The sequence below is a fragment of the Delphinapterus leucas genome, chromosome 17, assembly GCF_059928025.1.
Source record: "Delphinapterus leucas isolate spDelLeu-1000000601 "Yukka" chromosome 17, BTC_Dleu_Yukka2, whole genome shotgun sequence".
NCBI classification, from domain to species: Eukaryota; Metazoa; Chordata; class Mammalia; order Artiodactyla; family Monodontidae; genus Delphinapterus; species Delphinapterus leucas.
In genome coordinates, this window is record NC_143145.1 from 21751321 (window position 1) to 21772211 (window position 20891).

The window sequence follows — 20891 nt, forward strand, 5'->3', positions numbered from 1 at the left end:
GCTTGGCAGAAAATATGATATGAAGAGGAAAGCACAGAATAGTTTGTCTTATTAACTAATGTGGCAGAGCCTTCACAGTTCATAGCCTGTCCGCGCTCACCGTGTCTCATGGTGCTGCTGGGAAGGAGGGTTGTGATAAGTTTCTTAAAAGCCCTCCTTAGGTTAGCCCTAATGCTAGAACAGATATATTTTGATGTATTCTACTTTCCTGTCATGTTTGTTGTTATCGTTGATTTGTTTCAGAATTGTGGGGTTTTGTTTGTTTGTTTGCTTTTAAAGCCCTTTGCATCTCTTGGTTGAGCTTAGTTTGTTTCTTTGTTTCAAAGAGCATGTACAACTACATCTGGTCTCTCTTTGTTCCTTTTCTTGATCTGTTTGTGCAGGTCATCTTTGATCTGGTCCAGTGCTTAGTTTCAAATAGTAACATAGAATGCAGTGTTTTAGGAGTTTGATTACATGTTTGTGATAATTTCAACTTTGACATTTAAAAATCTTTGAAGGTGGTTTTATCACTTAAAATCTTACTGGTAGTGCTAAATTACTAGTTAATTTAGTGATCAAACATGCACAAGCTGTGGTTTCTGAAAACCTAGAAATTGTGTATTTCTGCTCTATCTCTGTTATGCTTTATTGATTCAGAAATAATTCACTCTACACTTTACTAATAAAGAAGAGATGAGATTCTGTAAATGGATGGTTGCCTGGGCTTCGGAGTCAGAAAGTCTAAAGTCCAGTTGAGTCCTGCCACTTTACAAGCTGTGGTAAACAGCTTTTCTAAAAGGATTTCGGTGATTAGCTCATTAGAGTTATTGTGAGGAATAAAGTCAGATAACATATGTAGACCACTTAGCAGGAAGTGTGACATATAAGTGCTCACTAAGTGCTAGTTTCTTTCCTGGTGCTTAGTCTTGTCCTTTTCCTCCAGACTATATCTATGTATATTTTTAATAAGATTTTATTATAATATATTTTTAAATGATTTGGATTTGTTTGATACAATATCAAAGTAGTCAAATAAGACAGTAGATCCATTGAATTGTTTTTAATTTTTAAAATTTAAATTAGTTTATTACTTGGTCCTTTAATTGTTCCCCAATAAGACATCTCTAACAACCCCCCCACCCCCCACCCCCACCCCCCCGCCCTGCCGCGTGCGCGTGCAATCTGCCAGACAGATAGTTTTAAAGTATGCTTCAGCTTCAGTTTTCTACTTCCAGCTCATCCCAGCCTGGCCAACTGTGGTAATTCTTTGTTCCTGTTTTTTGGCAATAAATTGCATTTCATGAGGACTCACTTAAAATAATAAAATAAAGATGGTTTTTAAAATGAAGGTGAGGAATTGGAGGTGAAAAGAGTGCTGATTAATTATTGTGCTGAACTGAAAAGCTTCGAATTCAGTGTCCTTCCCGGTGATCTTAAGGAGAACTCATATCTCAAACTCTTGTTCGATTGTTTGCCAGTGTATGAGTCCAGATACAGCATTTAAATGTAAGACAGCATAGTATATTCAGTGTTTTCATATTTGGAGATAAAACGGGAGAAAGCCCAACAAATGTGGTGGATTTTTGAAAGCAATAGTTATTGGGCAGCCTGCCTCAGTTAAGACTGTTTAGCTCTAGGCAGTCTAAAAATGACTGTTTTGCAAAGAGGGTATCTGGAAAAAGTGAATGTGAATGCACTGGTGCCAGATTGCGGGCAGTTCCTCAGTGTTGTAAACCAGGCTCTCCTTTGCTTGGGAACGGCTTAAGCAATGAAGGCAATTGTAGAGGTTGAAGAGATTTATAAAACTTCACCTCATTTTTATAATCCTTCCAAATTTTGTAGCACCACCTCAACTGCATCTAAGTGTAGCTTTTGTATTAGTAATTTGAGTTGGCTTGGTAGTAACTACCAATTTGTCTTTGAAATTCATTTGCTGTGCACTGTTTCTCCTCAGTCAGTCGGCAGGGGGTTTGCTTTTTAAACTAACAACGTTTAAAATGTTCTTTCCTAAACTTCTCACTACACAATTCTGAGCCTTTCTATTGAATATTATCATAGTTTAAAGTAATCCCCCTCTCCCCAAAAGTTTTCCCTTGCTATTCATCTTTGGAAAGTTCTCCAGAAATATTTAGCCATTAACTCAGAAGTTAATATCGTTGGTTGAAATTGCCACTTGGGCTTCTGTTAAATACGAGAACTTTAGAACAAAAATGAAAGTGTCTCTAACCCTGAGCCAACTCGTCAGAGTTGCCAGTAAATGCTTGTCTCTTATTTCATTGATCTGCATTAACTCAACTATAGGGAGGTGTGGCACTTTAATATCAAGGAACTTTGGTTTTCTTTTCCTTCTCCTTTCTCTTTTGTTTCTTTTGCTGTAATTCTCTTCCTTCTGAGAGATAGGAGTGAACCTTATCTGTCTAGCCACATCTTTTCTACCCTTCTTTTAAAACTCCAGCGGCGGGTGGTGGCAGGGAGAGGGTAAGTGAGGATGGCTGGGAATGAGAAGGAAATAGCACCAGCCCCTACTCCCCAGAGCCTGCGGGCTGGGACACACGTCCGTCCTCACAGTCCTTTCCAGATAGCATGAGCCCTTCCCCTTTCTGTTTACCCGGTGTCCTAGCTAAACTGGGTCTCTTGTTTGTGTCTCACCTGCCCACCCCCAGTATCCCTCCCCTCCACCTCGAGCATAACTCCTGAGAGGGACTGGACTAGCAGAGCCACTAAAGCAGTGGCATTTGCCTGGGAGATTAGAATCTGGAATGATCGTTCCTTATTTCCTGTGTAAAGTTTACTGGCATGTCACTGTATCACGACTTTTTTTTCCGTGTCAGAGGGTAAATGGGTGTCAGCTGGTGTGGCAGCTCAGTTCAGTTGATTGATGGGCGTGTTGGGAGCACAGTTTTGAGACAGTTTAGTGGGACAGTCTGCTGTGCATTTCGTATCCCCACGTTGGTTTACCGGGAAGCTTTTGTAGGGTTTTATTTTGTACTTTTTGAGAACTTGGGTTGGAGGAGGAGGAAAAACTGTGAAAGGAGACAAGGGTCACATGTCTGTGTTAACATTAGAACAAGGACATAGACCTAAAACACTGCAGAGATAAAAATTCACATGGCTGTTTCTGAGTTGTCTCTTGATTGCATATAATAGAACAAATATGACTTCCTTAAAAAATTTTTTTTTAATTAAATCGAAGTAACCTCTTTAAACTGTGCATTTATTGGAGCCTCATATGTATAGTTCCAGCGAGGACTGGGCCTCAGTGCACCCCAACTTCACTTTGGAGCTCTAGCACCCTTACCCTCACCTTTTCAAGGATCACTTGTAGTCTTTTTAGTTAGATCCTTTCTTTCTCCGATACCTCCAAGAGGACATGCATTTAAAAAAAAAAAGTTGTGTTTTTTAATTTAAAAAATTGGGGTGGTAGGTCTAAACCTAGATGAAGAATGACCTGAAATTTCACATATTTTTTTTTGTGTGTAATTCCAGTTCATTGTAGATTTTCAAAAGCAATTTTTAACTCACCTGTCATTGGTCTTAACCCTTAGATTTGTATTTTCATCCTATGAAAACTCTTATGACCTTAAAAATAAATTTTTATTAAAGCCTCGTAAAATCTTGTATGTCATGATTTTCTAAGCTGTAGAAGAGGAAAATAGAAGTGCTCCCCCCACCTCCAGCCTCACCCGTAATATAGAGGTTTATTTATTCATCCCTCAATCCCCAGAAATAAATACATTGGCATTTATTACAATGGTAACTCCGAGGGCGACAGGCTTCATTCATAGGCTTGTAGTCTTTAGTCTCTTCTCTAGCTGAGAGAAACACTTCATTTTCCTCCTTATCGTTACCAAGGGGCTGTAAGATAGGTAAGACTCTGGATGAAGAAGGAATCTGGAGGTTTGCTACTGATTGTAAAGTTTTCTACTTCATGCATCCTGAAAATGCTATTATAAAATCTGTTGTATTCAGGCTGTTTGACTTAGTAAGATTACAGAATATTTTTCATAGGAAAGCGCTTTTATTTTAATTATTAATGCATGCTACCTGCTTTAGTTTATAGAAGAATCATTACTTGTAATTAGCATATCCAGTGAACAGTGTGGAATCTTAGCATTTTGACTGGGATGAGCTCTCAGATCTTTTTGGAGATGGGAAAACTGAGCATCAGAGAAGGACAGCGAGATGCCCCACGGCAGAAATCTCAGAGCTGACATGAGAACCTAGATCACTGGACTCCGGGTCTTTTCTTCTTTTCTACTATTGCCAGTTGGTAGAATCTGTCTTCTGCTTATATTATAGCTAAATTGTACATTGACAGATGTTTTATAAGTACCAGTTTTAAAAAACTCATCCTATAAAATCGTGTTTGTACTGTCAGTTGCTTGGTAATTGCTCCCCATCTCCTCTTTCCTATCCCTTTAAAATAAATAATTAAATTTAGTTCTGGCTCCTGTTTTACTGGTGATACTAGAATTTTTCACTCATAAGTTACATTTGATTAAATTTTACTAGCCAAATCAGTGATTTTACTTTAAAAGAGTTACGAAATTTTAAAGCAGAAAGAAACAATAGCAATGGTTCTATCCCAGTTTTATGTGGTTGATAGGAATCTGTTAAACTGGCTAGGAAGGGGGATATCTTATATGCTAGAAGCGAAAAAATTAAGATAAAAGGTAATTGATTCAAGATTACCATGTTAATTTTATACTGCTTCTTCTTGAAGCCTTCATATTGTATATAAAAAGAAAACTTCAAAAAAACATAATTCTTGAGTAGTTGATGAGTTGGCTGCCATCTTTTATCATAAGAAATATAACCTTCCTTGGAATAAGCAGATTTATACTTTCTTTACCTAGTAACAAGTGTTGAAAAGACCGTGTCCATCTGGGGAAGGTTCTTCTATACTTTATGATCCGGAATTTTGTTTGCTTTGTAAAACCGTAGTGCTATAACCAACGAAATGACAGACATTTAACTTTACTTTTGCTAAAACCTGATTAAGAGTTTTGGAAATGAAATGGTTAGATTTTGAGTTAAGCAAATATGTTTACTCAACACAGTCATGCATTTTTATTGTAATAGAAATAGCTTGAATATTATGTTAACCATAAAATTTTCTCCTGTTTTACATATTTGCTACTCATTATTGGGCTATATTGCTTTTCAGAATACATTATTATAGTGTCTGCACCCATTTTTCTAGTAATACAGCTTTGAGTTAATAATATACGTTATAGTCATTAATTTGACATGTAAAAGTCATCCAACTGTTTCATTCTATACATGGTGATTAAAATATAACTATTCTAATGAAAAAAAATACTGTTGATTACTTAACACAAAGGAACACACAGACAAGAAAAAAGAATTCTTTTCTAAATTTAGCACATGCAGCAGGGGGCACCAGTTGAAGGCAAAAATGAATTCTTCTATTTTTAATCAGCTACAGCTTGTGTCCTGTTCATACTTAAATAATGTGGTAGTTAATTGTTTTCCTGTTGGTTTTCTTGATGGTTTTAACTTCTCAGTTCTAAAAGCTGTGTTGAAGACGTTGATAACTACTCTCAACTTATTAATTCAAACATAACTTCTTACAACCATCCAATTTAGTAATTACACAAATTTTTTCCTTAAAAGTAGAGACACATTTAATAAATAATTACTTGTTTGGAATAAGGCATTATTATTCGATTTTTAATACTGTTTCTACAAAATGTGTTTTTGTTAATGAGAAAAGGAATGCCCTAATGATTTGAAAGCTTAATTTGTTTTCTTTATATGTGAAGCGAATGAATTTAAAATCTGGAAACCTGTTCCCTTTAGCTACTAAACAGTTGTGTAGAAATTTGTTTCCAAAAAGGCTTGTTTTTAATATGGGTAATATCATTAAATAGTTTTTCTTTTGTCCCTCTCGTCCCCATCATCTAGTCCAATATCAGATGGAAATGATGCGGAGCCTTCGCCATGTAAACATCGACCATCTCCACGTGGGCTGGTACCAGTCCACATACTACGGCTCGTTCGTCACCCGGGCGCTTCTGGATTCTCAGTTCAGTTACCAGCATGCCATTGAAGAATCTGTCGTTCTCATTTACGGTTAGTAGGAGTTTCCTTTATTATTCTTTTCTTCCCTTAATATTATTACTACTACTATTTTTGCTTTCTGTCTTTTCGCCTCTAAGAGCAGCCTGGCAGGCCTTCTCAAGTAAATACCAACCCTGTTTCTGCAGCAGCCTCAGCAGCAGCTAAGTCTAGACAGGGTTTCCTTCTTTCTGTTTATTTTTCTTGCTATCAGAGCCCTGATGTGTACATTTTGGAATGCTGGAGTAGCTGCTTCATTTTTATTCCTCCATCTCCCCTCCCTCATTTGAAGGGGCTGGTGGAACTAGACCAGATGTCTAACAAACCCCGATTGCTAGAGTGTCTGGCTCTGTACGTGACTGACCAATCATAACACAGTGTGCCAAGTTTTTTTTTATACCTCTGACAGCAGCGTACAAAACCTGGACTGTTTCTTAGCACAAAGATTTTTTTCTTTTCGGCCTATTTAATGGTGTTTCCTCAAGCTCTCCAGACCAGATGTTCTGTGCTGTATCAGAACTGTAGGCAATTTAACAGCTTTATAGCCTTCCCCCTCCCCAAACACTCACAGTTTGCCATATCTGGCAGACTTGCATATAGTTTCCAGCTGAGAAGTAAATGTAACGTCCTGAGTATCTGTCAGAAAAAATACTAATGAATACGATCAATCTTATGAGCTGCCCCCAAATTGTTTCAGTATGTTAACAATTGGATTACAGTAAAGAACAAGTTGTTAAAGTGTACTTATACTGGCTGGAAACATTGCATCATCAGACCTTGATGAATTTTCCACTTGTTTCAATCTATTTTGGTTTTCATTTTATCACCTATTGCTAAAAGTTTCACTGTGTTAAGTTTCAGGCAACATGAATGTTAACACAGGTTTTAGGCGAATATTGGCATGCCGGAGCCGTTATGCAGCAAGTGCTAAGCTCCCTTACTCACGGAGTGTTTAAGCGTTAGCTTTGATAAAATTAGTTTCTCTAAAACTAAAGAGACACTTGTGATTGCACTTTGACTTCGGTGGTTTTGTTTTTAGAATCTGCTTTAACTAAAAACTTTGAACAGTGATTGTTAGGATGGATAAATTTTGGAAGGGCTGTTTATTTAAATTAGTGGACTAAGAACTACACAATGTGTCCAGTGAATATTCATGTTTAATATTCATTAGTATTTTCCTTCTAATTATACAAGATGTATGTAAGATGTATAGAACATATGCTATATTTAATTTTTGTCAAGATTGCTGGTTCTAGCTGAGGAATAGATTTGAAAATAACTGTATTTTGTATCTTCTGTTTATACTTTCGGGAGGAAGTTATTCTGCCTATTATAAGTAGGGTGATAGGTTCCTGCATTTTCACTTACTGTTTGCTATGCTGGTTTGAATCTGCTTCAAATTGTGTTCTGATTATTTATTTTGATCTTCATTTTGCAAAGACTATGATAATTAACAGAATGTGCCCAGAACCAGTGTCATTTGGGCACTGATAGTGACAGAATTCTTAGTAATTTCTTTTTCTTTTCCTTATTTGAGATCCCATAAAAACTGCCCAAGGGTCTCTCTCACTAAAGGCATACAGACTGACTCCTAAACTGATGGAAGTTTGTAAAGAGAAGGATTTTTCTCCCGAAGCGTAAGTGTTTGGGGGCCTATAAGGCATATGTTAAGGATTGGGTGTTTTTCTTTTAAGATATTAGTTTGCCACATGTATTGAATCCTCGGTGGTGGTGTGGTAATGCTTTTGCCATGTGGACGGTAGAAGTTTCTGCATGGCTGAGTGCCACTTGATTTCTCCCTTTCCATGTTTAAACTGTTCTTTATGGAATGTCTCATCTGTTGTTCTCAGCATGAGTGAATTCAGTTAGAGTGGGGATTAATTAGCTACTGGATTTGAAGAAATACATGATTAAATAAAGGGAGATGGGATGAGTGAGTGTTCAGTGGCTGTCAGATTGTAAGTTCTGTATCAGAACAGTCGAGAGCTGTTTGTCTTATTTTCTGACCTGTTTCATTGGGGGTGTGTGGTGTGGAAAGATATAAATATTTTGGGGGGTTCAGTAAGGAATGTGGATTTTTTGGATATTTTATGGGTGACAGGTATGCAAAGAATTAATTGAAAAAGCTGTTTTGTGATCCTACATAATGGCATTGGAATATTTACATTAAAATTTTAAAAATTCAGAATTCTTTCATTTTCTGTTAATTATAGGAATTTTTATTTCTTATTAAAGTTAGTGCTTTTGACTTCATGTAGGACAGACAATTCATTACTAGTTTACCATTTGGCTCCTAAAGAAATTAAGATGCGAAGCATTTAAAAAGAAAAGCTAACTCTTGAACAGTTCCTGGGCATGGTAGTTATAACTAAACTCTGAGGAGTTGCGTTCTCGCCGTGTTCTCAGCCACCGCGTGTGGAGTAGCGTGTGAGTGTCCTGCTACTTGTTAATCTCTTGAGTTCAGTTGGCTTTTAAAGTGAACTTTCCAAAAACTAGAGTATTTCTCTTTTCTAGCTATTTTAAATATTTTAGATATAGATTATATAGCATGATTTCCTATGGCATTTACATTTTAGCATCTGAAATTTTGAAGATAACCTGATTGTGAAGAAACAATAGTTTCTTTTGCTAAGAGTCTTATTTTCTAGTCTTATAGCTCCAACTCAGATCATTTTCAGAGTTGTTCAAATCACTCGACTTAGGCTTGACTCTGTAAAACTCTAGTTTCTCTCCCTTTTTAAAAGTGCTAATGAGACAAACAAAAATCCTGAAGAGGGCCTGTAATTCGGGAAAATGTATGAAATAATCACTTTAACACTTACTTCTGACCACCAGACTGATGTATTTTTAACATGCTTCACAGATTGAAAAAGGGAAATATCACCTTTGAGCACATGTTTGAAGAAGTGCCGATTGTAATTAAAAATTCACATCTGATCAACGTCCTAATGTGGGAGCTTGAGAAGAAGTCAGCTGTAGCAGATAAACATGAATTGCTCAGTCTTGCTAGCAGGTAAGCGGCCCTGTCTAATGAAAAGTCCCTTTTTTATCACTTTCTGCAAAAGAGTCTTTTACTTAGACTTTAACCTGTGAAACAAGAAGAAAATTACTTAAGCACATTTTGAGGTTCTTAAGACATAGTAGCAACATGTAGTACTTGTCCAGCTCTACTAAAATCCAAGGAAAAACACCATGGTTATTGATAAAGTGAGATGGTGTTTGAATACTAATAGCTCCTGTTATTATAGGAGCGCTCTGCTGCCTTCTCTGTGTCATTTTTGCTTTGAGATGGTACATGCCCACAGGGGAGGGGTTTTGTGATTTGGCTCAGCTTTATTTATTGTACAGTATCCTTAGAGGCTGTGGTATTAGGTCTGGATATTTAATAATGCTTGGGAGAAAAGCAAAATGCTTCTTTGTTTTACTGTGGCATTTGCCCTTGTTCAGATGTAGACTCTATCAGCAGTAAGCTTTCCATTTGAATTTTCAACCAAAATTAGAATTTTCTGAACCTCACACTGGCTTTTGCTTCTTAGACAGTGGTGACATCATTTGCTTCATCGTGACTGCTTTGGCTATCTAGTTGCTAAGATATTATTTATTATATTGATAAAATGCTGACTGAGGTGTTCTAAAACAGATTATTTCCTTTATGAAACTAATGTTTCATTTCCCCTCATTGATTGCTTTTAACAGAAATATGAACAGAGTCATGTATATAGCTCCTCTTAAATTCCCTTTAAGCCTGATGTTAGTGATTGTTTTGTGGCAGGGGAAGGCTAATAGCAAGTAGGTAATCTATCAGTATGCATTTGCTGAATGGCTTAGAAAAACAAGGTGTGTTTTCATAAAGCAACCAGTTTGGAACAGAAGCTCAGTTATTTATCAGGTTTCTAGTTATCCCAGATAGAAGCTAGTACAAAAGAATATGCAGGCTTTGTACTTCTTCAATATAAGACAAGTAGGGGTAAACCCAGAAGGACCAGTATACCCAGTGTTCTTCTCCATGCACTGGGATGGGCGGCACTGTGGTTGAAGTGCCACCTTCATTGCATGAATTCATCGCAGAGGCCACTAGAAAGTCTTAACAGGGGAAGGAGATGGAAACTGGATGGTAAACGGAGTGCTCAGTAATACAGCCAGGTTGCAAGGGTCATTTGGCACTAAAGAGCGTACTGTTTGACTGCAAATGTATGTTCACAATAGTCCTTTAATTTGTCTCTTTTAGAAGGTCATATTTTCCTTCATTGCTTTCACAAACACACTCGGCACACCTGTATTTAAAGCATTGAGCTAAGAACCTTTTTCAGCATGCAATTTGATGTATTAAGTATATAGTTATATAATAATTTTAAATTTACTATGTGAAAGCTTTTGCTTACGTATTATTTACGTCTTCACCTTTCCCCGAGCTTCCTTTATTGAGGATACAAAACAAATACAGCCCTTCTCTGCTTTCCCATTACCAATGAGCTGGTCTGTAATGTCTGTTTGTCCAAAGCAGCATTTAGAATAGCCAAGAAAATGTTCCCAGTTCGCCATAGCAACTAAGATCTGGACAAATATTTTATTAGAGTTTTTAATCTTCTGTATTTTATATGAAATAGGAAGAGAAGATGTTTGCTTTCCATGTGAAGTTATTTAAAAGGGTAAATTGGTGTTCCTGTTGGGAGAAGAAAAAAAAAAAAAAAGAAGCAACCTTGAAGCAGTGCTTATACGAATGGACTGTTACATTGGCCCAAATTGATAGTACTAATTTAAAAGACTGAAATGTAACCTTTGTACCTCTCAAATTTTAATTTCTAACATTAGTAGCATGATGATTGCTAACCATCATTTGCCATAAAACTTTTTCTAAGAAACCGCATCAGAAATCATTCTGAAGTAGCTCCTTAAACATTTTGCTTGGTCTTGCTTATCACAACCCATATGCGTGTTCCAGTTCTTTCATTTACCTGATAACTTTGCTTTATGCTATGAATAAAACCTATTGCATTCCCTTTCATTTAAAAAATTCTAATTCTTAATTTTAATATTATTAGACGGAAGTTCTGGTAATGGTTATTTCATAACAGCCTTTATTAATTTTTAAAAACCAAGCCTTTGGCTTTTCACACATGAAAAAACAATTCTGTTCTTATTTCCTCTTTAAAAAAGTAAACTAAGGGTGGGCATCATACATGAAGGATAATAAGGACAAATTGATAATGTAGCCAGAGCAGACTTATCACTGCACCTCTCCATTCACATCTGTTTAAGTTATCTGTTTTCAGTTCTTTCTTTCCTTGGAAATAAAAGAAAAGACTACATTATTGAAACTGCCAACAATAACTCCGTTTCACTATTCTAGTTGAACTGGTACTGAAAAGATCCCCATAAAATTGCTCTTGGTAGTGGACCTGATTTCCTATGAGTGTTATCTGTGAAATAGTTCTGTATTATTGTTAATTCCTTTTGCCCTTCAGGACCTGTACCGTGCAGATTTTCACGTATTTCTTATTGGTTAGGTTTCTGAAGAGCACTATAGTAACAGAAATGTTATGAAATGTTTAAAGTCCACATACCTGTGCTTGTGCTCTTTCACTATAATTACATATACCTACAACACATAATGTTAGTACTTCGCATTAAAGACGCTTTTTAGTAGAGAGGGAAGTTCTCTTCTAGTAGCACCTTTCTCATTGCTAAAATCAGTGTAGTGAGTCTCCAAGATGTAAGGTCTGGAAAAAATAATAGATCTTTCTCTGCAATGGCAGTTAACTCTTCTTAATGGCTTTCTCCAGTGTCATTGCTCTCTCCTCGATCACCCAGTCAAGGATTGGTGGTGATCTTTCCCTTCTGTGAATTTCTTTTTCACTTAAGAACATAAGTGACTTATTTAACAAGTAATCATGTAGTTAATTACAGTATTTCTTGTATTTAATATAGTTCTTTGGGCCTCAGTTCTTTAACTGGTGAAAATGAGGGATCAGTGTCTCCGCTGAGGCCTCATCCAGGTCTGTCTTTTTCTGCACCTCTCTCCTTGGGTATCTCCAGCTCCTCTCTGTACTGGTTCTTTTCTGTTACATTTATTGACTGGATTTTCCCATTAATTTTTTTTTTTTTTTAATGCTCGGCAGTTGAGAAAAATTGAAAGGATAATAAGTAATACAGTGACCACCCATAAACATTGACCTGTATTCACCAGGTGTATGTGTTGCTACATTTGCACCTGTTCTCTTTCTCTCTCTAGACATAAATGGGTACTTTCTCTCCTGAACCATTTGAAAGTAAATTGCAGACGTGGCACTTAACCCCTAAATACTTGAACATGCATCTCCTAAGAGTAAGTAAGGACATTTAAACTTGTTTAAAGTCACCATCATCTTAAACAACAAAGTTACAAAAACAACACCTTTTGACCTCGTGCCATTAATATCCATCTCCTTTAACCTTTTACTTCATTTTCTCCCCCCCCCCTTTTTTTTTTACAGTCAAACTTCTTAATAGGATTTTCTGTATGTCGCTGTCTGTATTTACTCATTTTCCACTTATCCTAAATACTTGGTATTCCATCTATTCTGTGTTGTTAGAGTTCTCGCTGAAGTTGCAAAAGATGACTTTATCACGATATTGCTGGATGTTATAGAGTGTTGAAAATTTAATATGTTGATAAACCTTCTTCCTGAAATACTTTGTAGTTTAGGATACTACCACTGGGTTACTTCTGGGTTACTTCTCATTCTCCACAGTCAACCTTCTTCTGCTCATCCCTAAATATCAGTGTTCCTTGGGGTCTGTCTTCCTGTGTGTGATTCCTGGGGTGATTTCATCTTATTCCTTGTCTTTTGCTACCTTAGGTCAGGGCCTCATTATTTCTTTTCCTGATTACTTTCACAGTCTCCTAACTTCCTGCTTCTAACCTTTTCCTCTTTCATTGCAGTGATCTTGCTAAATGCAAATTGTATGATCATATTACTCCTTTGTTTAAAATATTTGGCTGAGTCCCCATTGTCCTTGGAGTAGCATCCAAGCTTATAGCCCAACTTCCAAGAGTCTTTGCACCGTGACCGTTTGCCTCTTCAGTTTCATTGCTCTCTTTTTTCCCAGTCTTGCCCTTCTCCCGTGCTTCTTCTGATGGACTGAGTTACTTGCAGTTCTTCAGATGTATCATGCTTTTCATGCCAGTGTCTCTGACCATGTTAACTACACACAGTATCTGCAGTGTCCCTCTGCATCTTCCTTGTCTCCAACTCCCATCTTCAGCTCCTGCAAAAACTCAAAATTCAGCTGTCACATAATCTGGAAAGTCTCATCTGATCCCACCAAACTATCTTTTATGCTTCTGTTCTATTATAGAATCTACTACCACTGTGTTGCATTTCTTTTTGTGTTCCTTGCTTCTCACTAGAATGCTTTGAGTGCAACAATGTCTTATATAGTATCTTATAACAGAGTGACTGGAAAAGTAAGTATGTACTCAGTAATGTGTGTTGAAAGAATGCATGTGAGAGGGTACAGTATAGTTAAATTTCAGCCCTGAAGTTACTTGGAAAGCACTGTAACTAAATAATCAGTGGATCTGGACATTTGATTAGCTATTGGGGAAAAAAAAATCATTTTAATTCCTGATCTTGCACCATCAGCTCAAATTATGGATGAATTAAAATCAGACTATTAAGAAATTGGAAAAGAACAGAAAAGTGAATACTTAATCTGATGTCCAAAGAAGAAATATTTAAAAGTGAAAAGTGATTCACAAAATTACAATGGAATAAGATAAATATGAAATAAAATTTAATTTGAAAAAAGCACTTGATTCTTCAGTTAAGTCATTAGACCAAGCTGCTGGATCGAGGTAAGGTAGATAGTGCCAGACCTGGGATTAAAAGATAAATTTATCTGCACACACACACACACCAGATCTATGCTCTTTCTATTATTTAAGATAAAGAGCCAAAGCTTTCTAATTATTTTCTTCAGGTTACAGATGGAATCTATGTTTTAACTGGATTTACTTTTAGTCATTCCCAATATTCCCAGTCTGTTTCTTCCTCAGCCTTTTCTTTCTCTGTAAGTGCTGTAACCAACCGTTTAGCTGCTCAAGCCAGGAAACTGGGAGTCGCCCTTGATTCCTGTCTCAGTTCTGCCCACTTTTCTCCATGTTCACTGCCACTGGGCTGTTCCAGGCCGCCACTACTTCTCTCTGCAATGCCACAGTAGATTCTCTGTGTGTGTGTGTGTGTGTGTGTGTGCGCGCGTGCACGCGTGCACAGTTTTAAAATAAAATTCATGTAAAATAAAATCTAACATTTTAACCATTTTTAAAGAATACAGTTCAGTGGTTTTTAATACATTTGCAATATTGTGCAATCATTACCACTAATTTTGAAACATTTTCATCACCCCAAGCAGAAACCCCATGCTTCTAAATAGTCACTTTGCCTCCCCTCATCCCCTTGCAGCCAGTAGTTACTTTCTGTCTCTGTGGATTTGCCTCCCCTGGACGTTTCCTATGAATGGAACCATGCTGTAAGTGGCCTTTGGTGTCTGGCTTCTTCCACTTAGTATAATGCCTTTAAGTTTCATTCATATATCAGTACTTTGTTCTTTTTATAACTCAGTAGTATTTCATTGTATGGACAAATCACAGTTTGTTTATCCATTCATCCTTTTCGGGTTTTTTCCCCAATTTCTGTCTGTTTTGAATAACGCAGCTATTAACATACATGTACAAGTTTTTGTGTAAGTGTAAGTTTTCAGTTCTCTTGAGTATATACCTAGGAGTAGAATTGCTGGGTTATATGGTAACCCTATGTTTAACTTTTTGAGGAACCACCAAACTGTTCTCCACTGTGGCCGCACCATTTTACATTCTCCCCACAATGTACGAGTATTCTAATTTCTCCACATTCTTGCCAGCACTCCACAGTGGACTCCTAGCCGTCTCCTAGTTGCTATCCTCCGGTGTATTCTCTGCATAGCAGCCAGGCTAAAATCATTTTAAAATTTCAGGCAAAACATGTCACCAGGGATTCATGTCAGAGTCGCGGGTTCTCATTCACACTAAGTGACCATGTGGTTGGGGTGTTGTGCGAGGCAGCTAATGGCTCCTGGTGTGTGCTTGTCTGGCCTCCCTAGCCTGTCTCTGTGCTCCTCCCATGCCAGGCCTCCTCTTTTTACCTGTCTAGTTCTTACCCACCTCAGGCCTTCAGCACTTGGGCTTTCTTTCACCTAGAATACTTTCTGCATGGCTGATTCCTTCTAATCTTGTGCTTCCAGCCTGTCACCTTTTTTTTTTTTGCGGTACGTGGGCCTCTCACTGTTGTGGCGTCTCCTGTTGCGGAGCGCAGGCTCAGCGGCCAAGGCTCACGGGCCCAGCCACTCCGCGGCATGTGGGATCTTCCCGGACCAGGGCACGAACCCATGTCCCCTGCATCGGCAGGCGGACTCTCAACCACTGTGCCACCAGGGAAGCCCCAGCCTGTCACCTTTTAAAAGAGATATTCTGACCACACTATCTAAGTGTCTTATCTCCCCTCTTCCCTCCTCCCCTCTCCCCATCAATTGTAAGCTCAGTGAAGACCGAGACCAGGAATGTCTCATTCACTAGTGTCTCCTTATTTGCTAACACTGAGGCTGGAACATAATAGGTGTTTAGTAGATACCTGTGTGGAATGAATGAATGAGTACTATTTGTCAGCTAGTGATTTTTAGAGTACATATACGTGTACTGGGCCTTAACATGGTAGGAGATAGTTGTGGGCAGAAGTCAGTGAATATGGTGGCTGTTGTACTAACCATTAGCATCACTTTGTAAGAAGATTTTGGTAAGTAAGCTGCAGTAGAAATTTATGGAGAGGAAAAGAAAGATGAATGACTGTACTTCAGATTTTAGGAAGGGCAGAGGAGAAGGAGCCCTCTTTCTTCATTTGGCCTTGCAGAATAAATGCCATCCTTCTTTCAGAACCTGCTAGGTAGAGAAATCATGTGCCAGAAGTCTCAGTCCATTTGCCGGTTCTTCCTTTCTGTGGCTACTGATTTGAATGCTCTGGAGCACAGTTGGGGAGAGCGGAGGCGGGGCTCAGGAAACAGGTTCAGGAGTACTGAGCCTAGGTTACACTTGGTTGTTCAGAAAGTACCCATTTTAGATACCCTGCTAGATATGTTTAACTCTTTCTACTCTGACGTGTATGCTCTGACACTAAGAAATTGAGCTATTTCAGATACCCTTGTAGTTAATAGTTGTGGGTTCGATATGGAAAGTTTAATAACAAGCTGACTCTCATTCTCTCCTCTGCCTTTGCTTTCCTGTATGTGTGTGCTTTCATTTTTCTTAGCAAATGGCAGATCAGTTTAATATCTCAAAACCACTTAGAGCAGTGGCAGAGCTATAACTGTAAAGTATGACATGTCAGTATACTTACTTTATATTTCAGCAGTCATTTGGGGAAGACCCTCCAGTTGCTGATGGACAGAGTGGATGAAATGAGCCAAGATATAGTTAAATATAACACATACATGAGGAACACGAGTAAACAGCAGCAGCAGAAACATCAGGTTGGTATTATGGGAAAATTCAGCAAACATAGAATTTCTTTCCAAGTATGGTGCTTCAAGAGTCATCTTCAAAACGATCTAAATTATCTTTGATAAAGCATTGACTCTTAGCTAGTAACTCTATCATGTTTTAAAAGATTATTCTTTATATAGTATGTTCCTAATATATTATTTACAAGTTGTACTTAAAAATACCTATCTTGAAGAGAGCTGGTAGATTAAGCTCAGATTGTAATGCCAAGGTTATGCAAAAGAGAGATACATTTATTAGAAAATCAGAGGCAGAGAGATTCTAGAGGGTCACAGCTCATTTCTTTACTAACTATAATTGGTTTGCTAGTGGCTCATTGCAGTACAGTTAGCAGTCTTCAGTTCATTTAAAAAACTGAGCAATTGTGATTAAGAGCAAGCAATTTTGATAGGAAATAATAGATCAACTGCTGTGAAATAGATAGTATAATACAGATTTATGTGGAATTACCTGGATATTCTCATATGCACATCCACACTGCTCTGGCCATTTAATCTTAATCTTTATTAGTGTTGCCTGAAGACCACATGATTTTCACAGTTCCTGGAATACTGTTTAGGACTATATTGCTCTGAAATGTTCTTAGCATTTGATTCATAGATAAGTTGATTCCAGAATGTACATATATGTGAGTGTTTGATTACTCTGTTCATTAAAATGTACTTTAAATTAGATGTTGGTAACTGTAGGATTTTAAGCACAACTAAGTGGTTCTGAGAATATCGTATTTAAAAAATTAATACCAATGTTCATATATTTAGTGAAATTTAAAATACTGTGTTTCTACACACATAGAATTTTTAAAACACATATAAATCTATAAAGTATCATTTTTTTAACTGAAAAGATGGTGGTGAAGATGGTGATGGTGAAAGTCTCTTATAAACTGGGGAGAATAAAACCAGCTTGATCCCATTCCCTTGCTGGTTCTTCCTGTAGGTAAAAGACCCAACTGGAGGATCAAATTGAAAATCTGTCACCAATGAAACAGTTGATTCTGGAAACCAATCTTAGGAGATATTTTTTAGAATTCTAGTATGACATAAATTTTTGCATTTGACATTTATTCCTACTTAGCACCATTCATAACCCTTTTTAGATTTGTCTCACTTCTACTCTCATACCCCATAATGAGTAGAAATTTTTGCAAAGCAAGTTACTTCCCTTATCTAAGGACTTAAAATTTTTACTAGCCTACCCTGGTTTCCCATTATCTGACCTTTTAAGGCTGTGTGTGGGATATTATTTCCTCTGCTCTTGTAAGCAATCCACAGCTATTAGCGTCTTGATTGTAGTTTGAACTATAAGTATATAGTTGATATATACCTTTATATATAACCCCACTTTCTCTGCCTTGAGTCTTAAGAATCCAGAGTTTGAAAGTTTTTGAAGCATTATCTGTGCTAATATTCTTTCTTCGGTGTAGAGCTAAAGCACAGATGATTATCTGTTGTTAGGAATTGATAGTATTTACTGTTATAGTAATAACAGGAATGGTGACGTTATAATAGTAACATCATCAGTATTATTGTTACTTTGGTCAATAAGGATAAAGCTGAAAAAATTCCCCAATATGGTATTTCATTACTTAGTTCTTCAAGTTAAGATGAATCATACTTGCAGTGCTGTTTACCCTGTTGTCATAATTGGTCAAGTTACTCCCTTTCGCTCATGAATCTTGAGCTTCTTTGCCTGTAAGCCCCATGTTTCTCACATAACCAGTTTTGTTTTTCTAAATCATTAGTTATATAATCTTAGAGCTCAGAGTGACACTAGAGTTTACAACAAGGAAGTTTTCTTTAACTGTTAACCATATTTAGCCTCTTAGAAGCAAGAGTTACGAAGGGTTACATTTATAAAACCGAGATTGGAGTTCAAAGCAGTGGAGTTTTGCTAATCACATAAGTGAGGGAGGTCTTTTTTCTCCCCAGGTAGAGAAAAATAACCCAGTCATTTCCTCTCTGAATTTTAGTATCAGCAGCGTCGCCAGCAGGAGAATATGCAGCGCCAGAGTCGAGGAGAACCCCCGCTCCCTGAGGAGGATCTGTCCAAACTCTTCAAACCACATCAGCCCCCTGCCAGGATGGATTCTCTGCTCATTGCAGGTATTGTTAGCCAGTGCAGAACATGGCTGGTTTTCTTTATTCTTTAGGAAGCAGGAGACAGTGAGAGATTCACAGGGTAAGACATCTAAAAGTTAGTGTATTTAAAATGGTTAAATGATGGACTTGAATCTAGCACCTGTAATTTCTGAAATTTAAGAATTTGTCAGTCTTTGTTATTTCTAAGGTCCTTTCAGTGCTTCACTCTGTGTTTATCTAAACAAACACTTTTGAGATGGGATTATATAAACTTTCTAAAATGGGAAGGTTTTGTGTGAGTCATCTTTCATGGAAACCAAGAAAAAGTGTTTATCATCTCATAATGCAAAAGACCATTGAGTTCAAACCCCTTACTTTTGATGTTCTAGCCTAGCCTTGAGCCCAGTCTGTAAGTGGGTGTTTGAATTGAACTGAAGTTTTTGACTCAAAGAAGTATTTCCCTTACTTTGACTTGTATTGTAGCAACATGAATGTAACTCTCCATGGACTTTCTCTGGGGATAAACATTTAACACTGCCTTAAGGTAGTAGAGCCGTTGTGTCCTGTGCTAGGACTTGATTTTGAATATATAACATTCATGCCCTTATTTAGCTATAATCACCTTATTTCTGTATGAATGTTGTTGAATACTGTTTGATTCAGTCAGCCAGTTGTCTGAGAGATTTGTTAGAGTGAAAATCCAACTCAGAGAAAAGAGGGTCTTCTGCAATTTCTCAATTCTGTTGATATATTTTTAGTGTGGGGGAAATTCCAAGTTCCTTAAAGCTTTCTGGTACCTGTATAAATGAGATTTGGGAAACTGAGACACCTTACTTACTTAAGGGCCACTTCAAGCAGAATTGTATTTCTTATACTTTCAAGAAATGTGTAACTGTTGCATCAGATTAGATCATTAGTTTTAAAACTAATGCAGTGGTGGAGCCCTTTCCTCACATGGGCTCCTTGCTCATGCTCTGTCTGGGCTCTGGGGGTGCAGGAGCAGGCTGCTAATATTTCCGGAGCACGGACTGAAAACTACTGTAGTTAACATCTGGGTCAGGTGGGTCTGGTTAGTTTACAGTTCTGTGATTTGGTATCTCCTTTCTACCTGGCTAAGAAGAGCTAGTGCTGTTTTCTCACTTGTCTTAGTTACAGTGTTGGTCTGGTCTGCACAGTCAGTACATTTTGATTGACAGCTAATATGTGCTTAACTGCTGATAATCTTTTTAAAAGTTGTCATTTTTCTTCATTATCCGTGTAACCAAGAGTGGAAGATAGCTTATTTAAAAAAAAAAAACTTATATTCTTTATTAATCCCTTATGAACGAATAGAATTCTTAACTCTTTTTAAAAAAGATTTTATTGAAGTATAGTTGCCCTACAATATTATATGTTCCAGGTTAAATCACAGTTTTTTAAGGTTATACTCCATTTAAAGTTACTACAAAATACTGGCTATATTCCCTGTGTTGTACAATATAGCCTTGTAGCTTATTTTATACCTAATAGTTCGTACGTCTTATTATTCCCTACCCCTATATTGCCCCTCCCCCCTTCCCTCTCCCCACTGGTAACCACTAGTTTGTTCGCTAAATCTGTGTCTGCTTCGTTTTTGTTTTTGGTTCAAAACATAACAAAATAACATTCTGATGATTCTGTGTTATGCTGATTTTCTTGTTTGACTAGTATTCTGGGTCATTTTACAGTTTGTGGAACATTATGACTCTCTTTCTCACTTTCCCAAATGCACAGGCCAGATTAACACTTACTGCCAGAACATCAAGGAGTTCACTGCTCAAAACTTAGGCAAACTCTTCATGGCCCAGGCTCTTCAAGAATACAACAGCTAAGAAAAGGAAGTTTCCAGAAAAGGAGTTAACGTGGACTCTTGAGATCACATTGGGGCAATTCTCGGAAGAAACACACTTGCATATTGAAAAGTCTTTCTAGCAAATAATAAAATAATAATAAAATAATCTCGACTGCTTGCTCATTTGGTTTTAGACATATTATATTTATCTTCTTATTTTTATTTAGCTTATACCTGTGTATTTCCAAAGATAAAGCAGGCTTGACCAGAAGCATCACCAGGCTCAGACCTACAGGCTCCATCACCTTTGTTATACCTCTGTGGTGCCACATTTCAGCCACCGAGTCCAGTGCTGCTTGTCCCGATG

General features: G+C 37.4%; 1 protein-coding gene across 2 annotated transcripts in view; it reads left to right on the top strand.

The window, feature by feature from the left end:
* Window positions 1–20690, top strand: part of EIF3H (eukaryotic translation initiation factor 3 subunit H) — an 86909-nt gene extending 66219 nt beyond the window's left edge. The window contains exons 3-8 of one of the 2 annotated variants that reach the window (XM_022555591.3): window positions 5911–6078; window positions 7601–7700; window positions 8927–9076; window positions 16482–16602; window positions 18606–18738; window positions 20467–20690. In XM_022555591.3, coding sequence (XP_022411299.1) covers window positions 5911–6078; window positions 7601–7700; window positions 8927–9076; window positions 16482–16602; window positions 18606–18738; window positions 20467–20564 — 770 coding nt within the window. In that variant the 3' untranslated portion in view covers window positions 20565–20690. The remainder of the gene's footprint in view (window positions 1–5910; window positions 6079–7600; window positions 7701–8926; window positions 9077–16481; window positions 16603–18605; window positions 18739–20466) is intronic. The other variant, XM_022555592.3, reaches the window with a different exon arrangement.
* The last annotated feature ends 201 nt before the right edge of the window (window positions 20691–20891 follow it).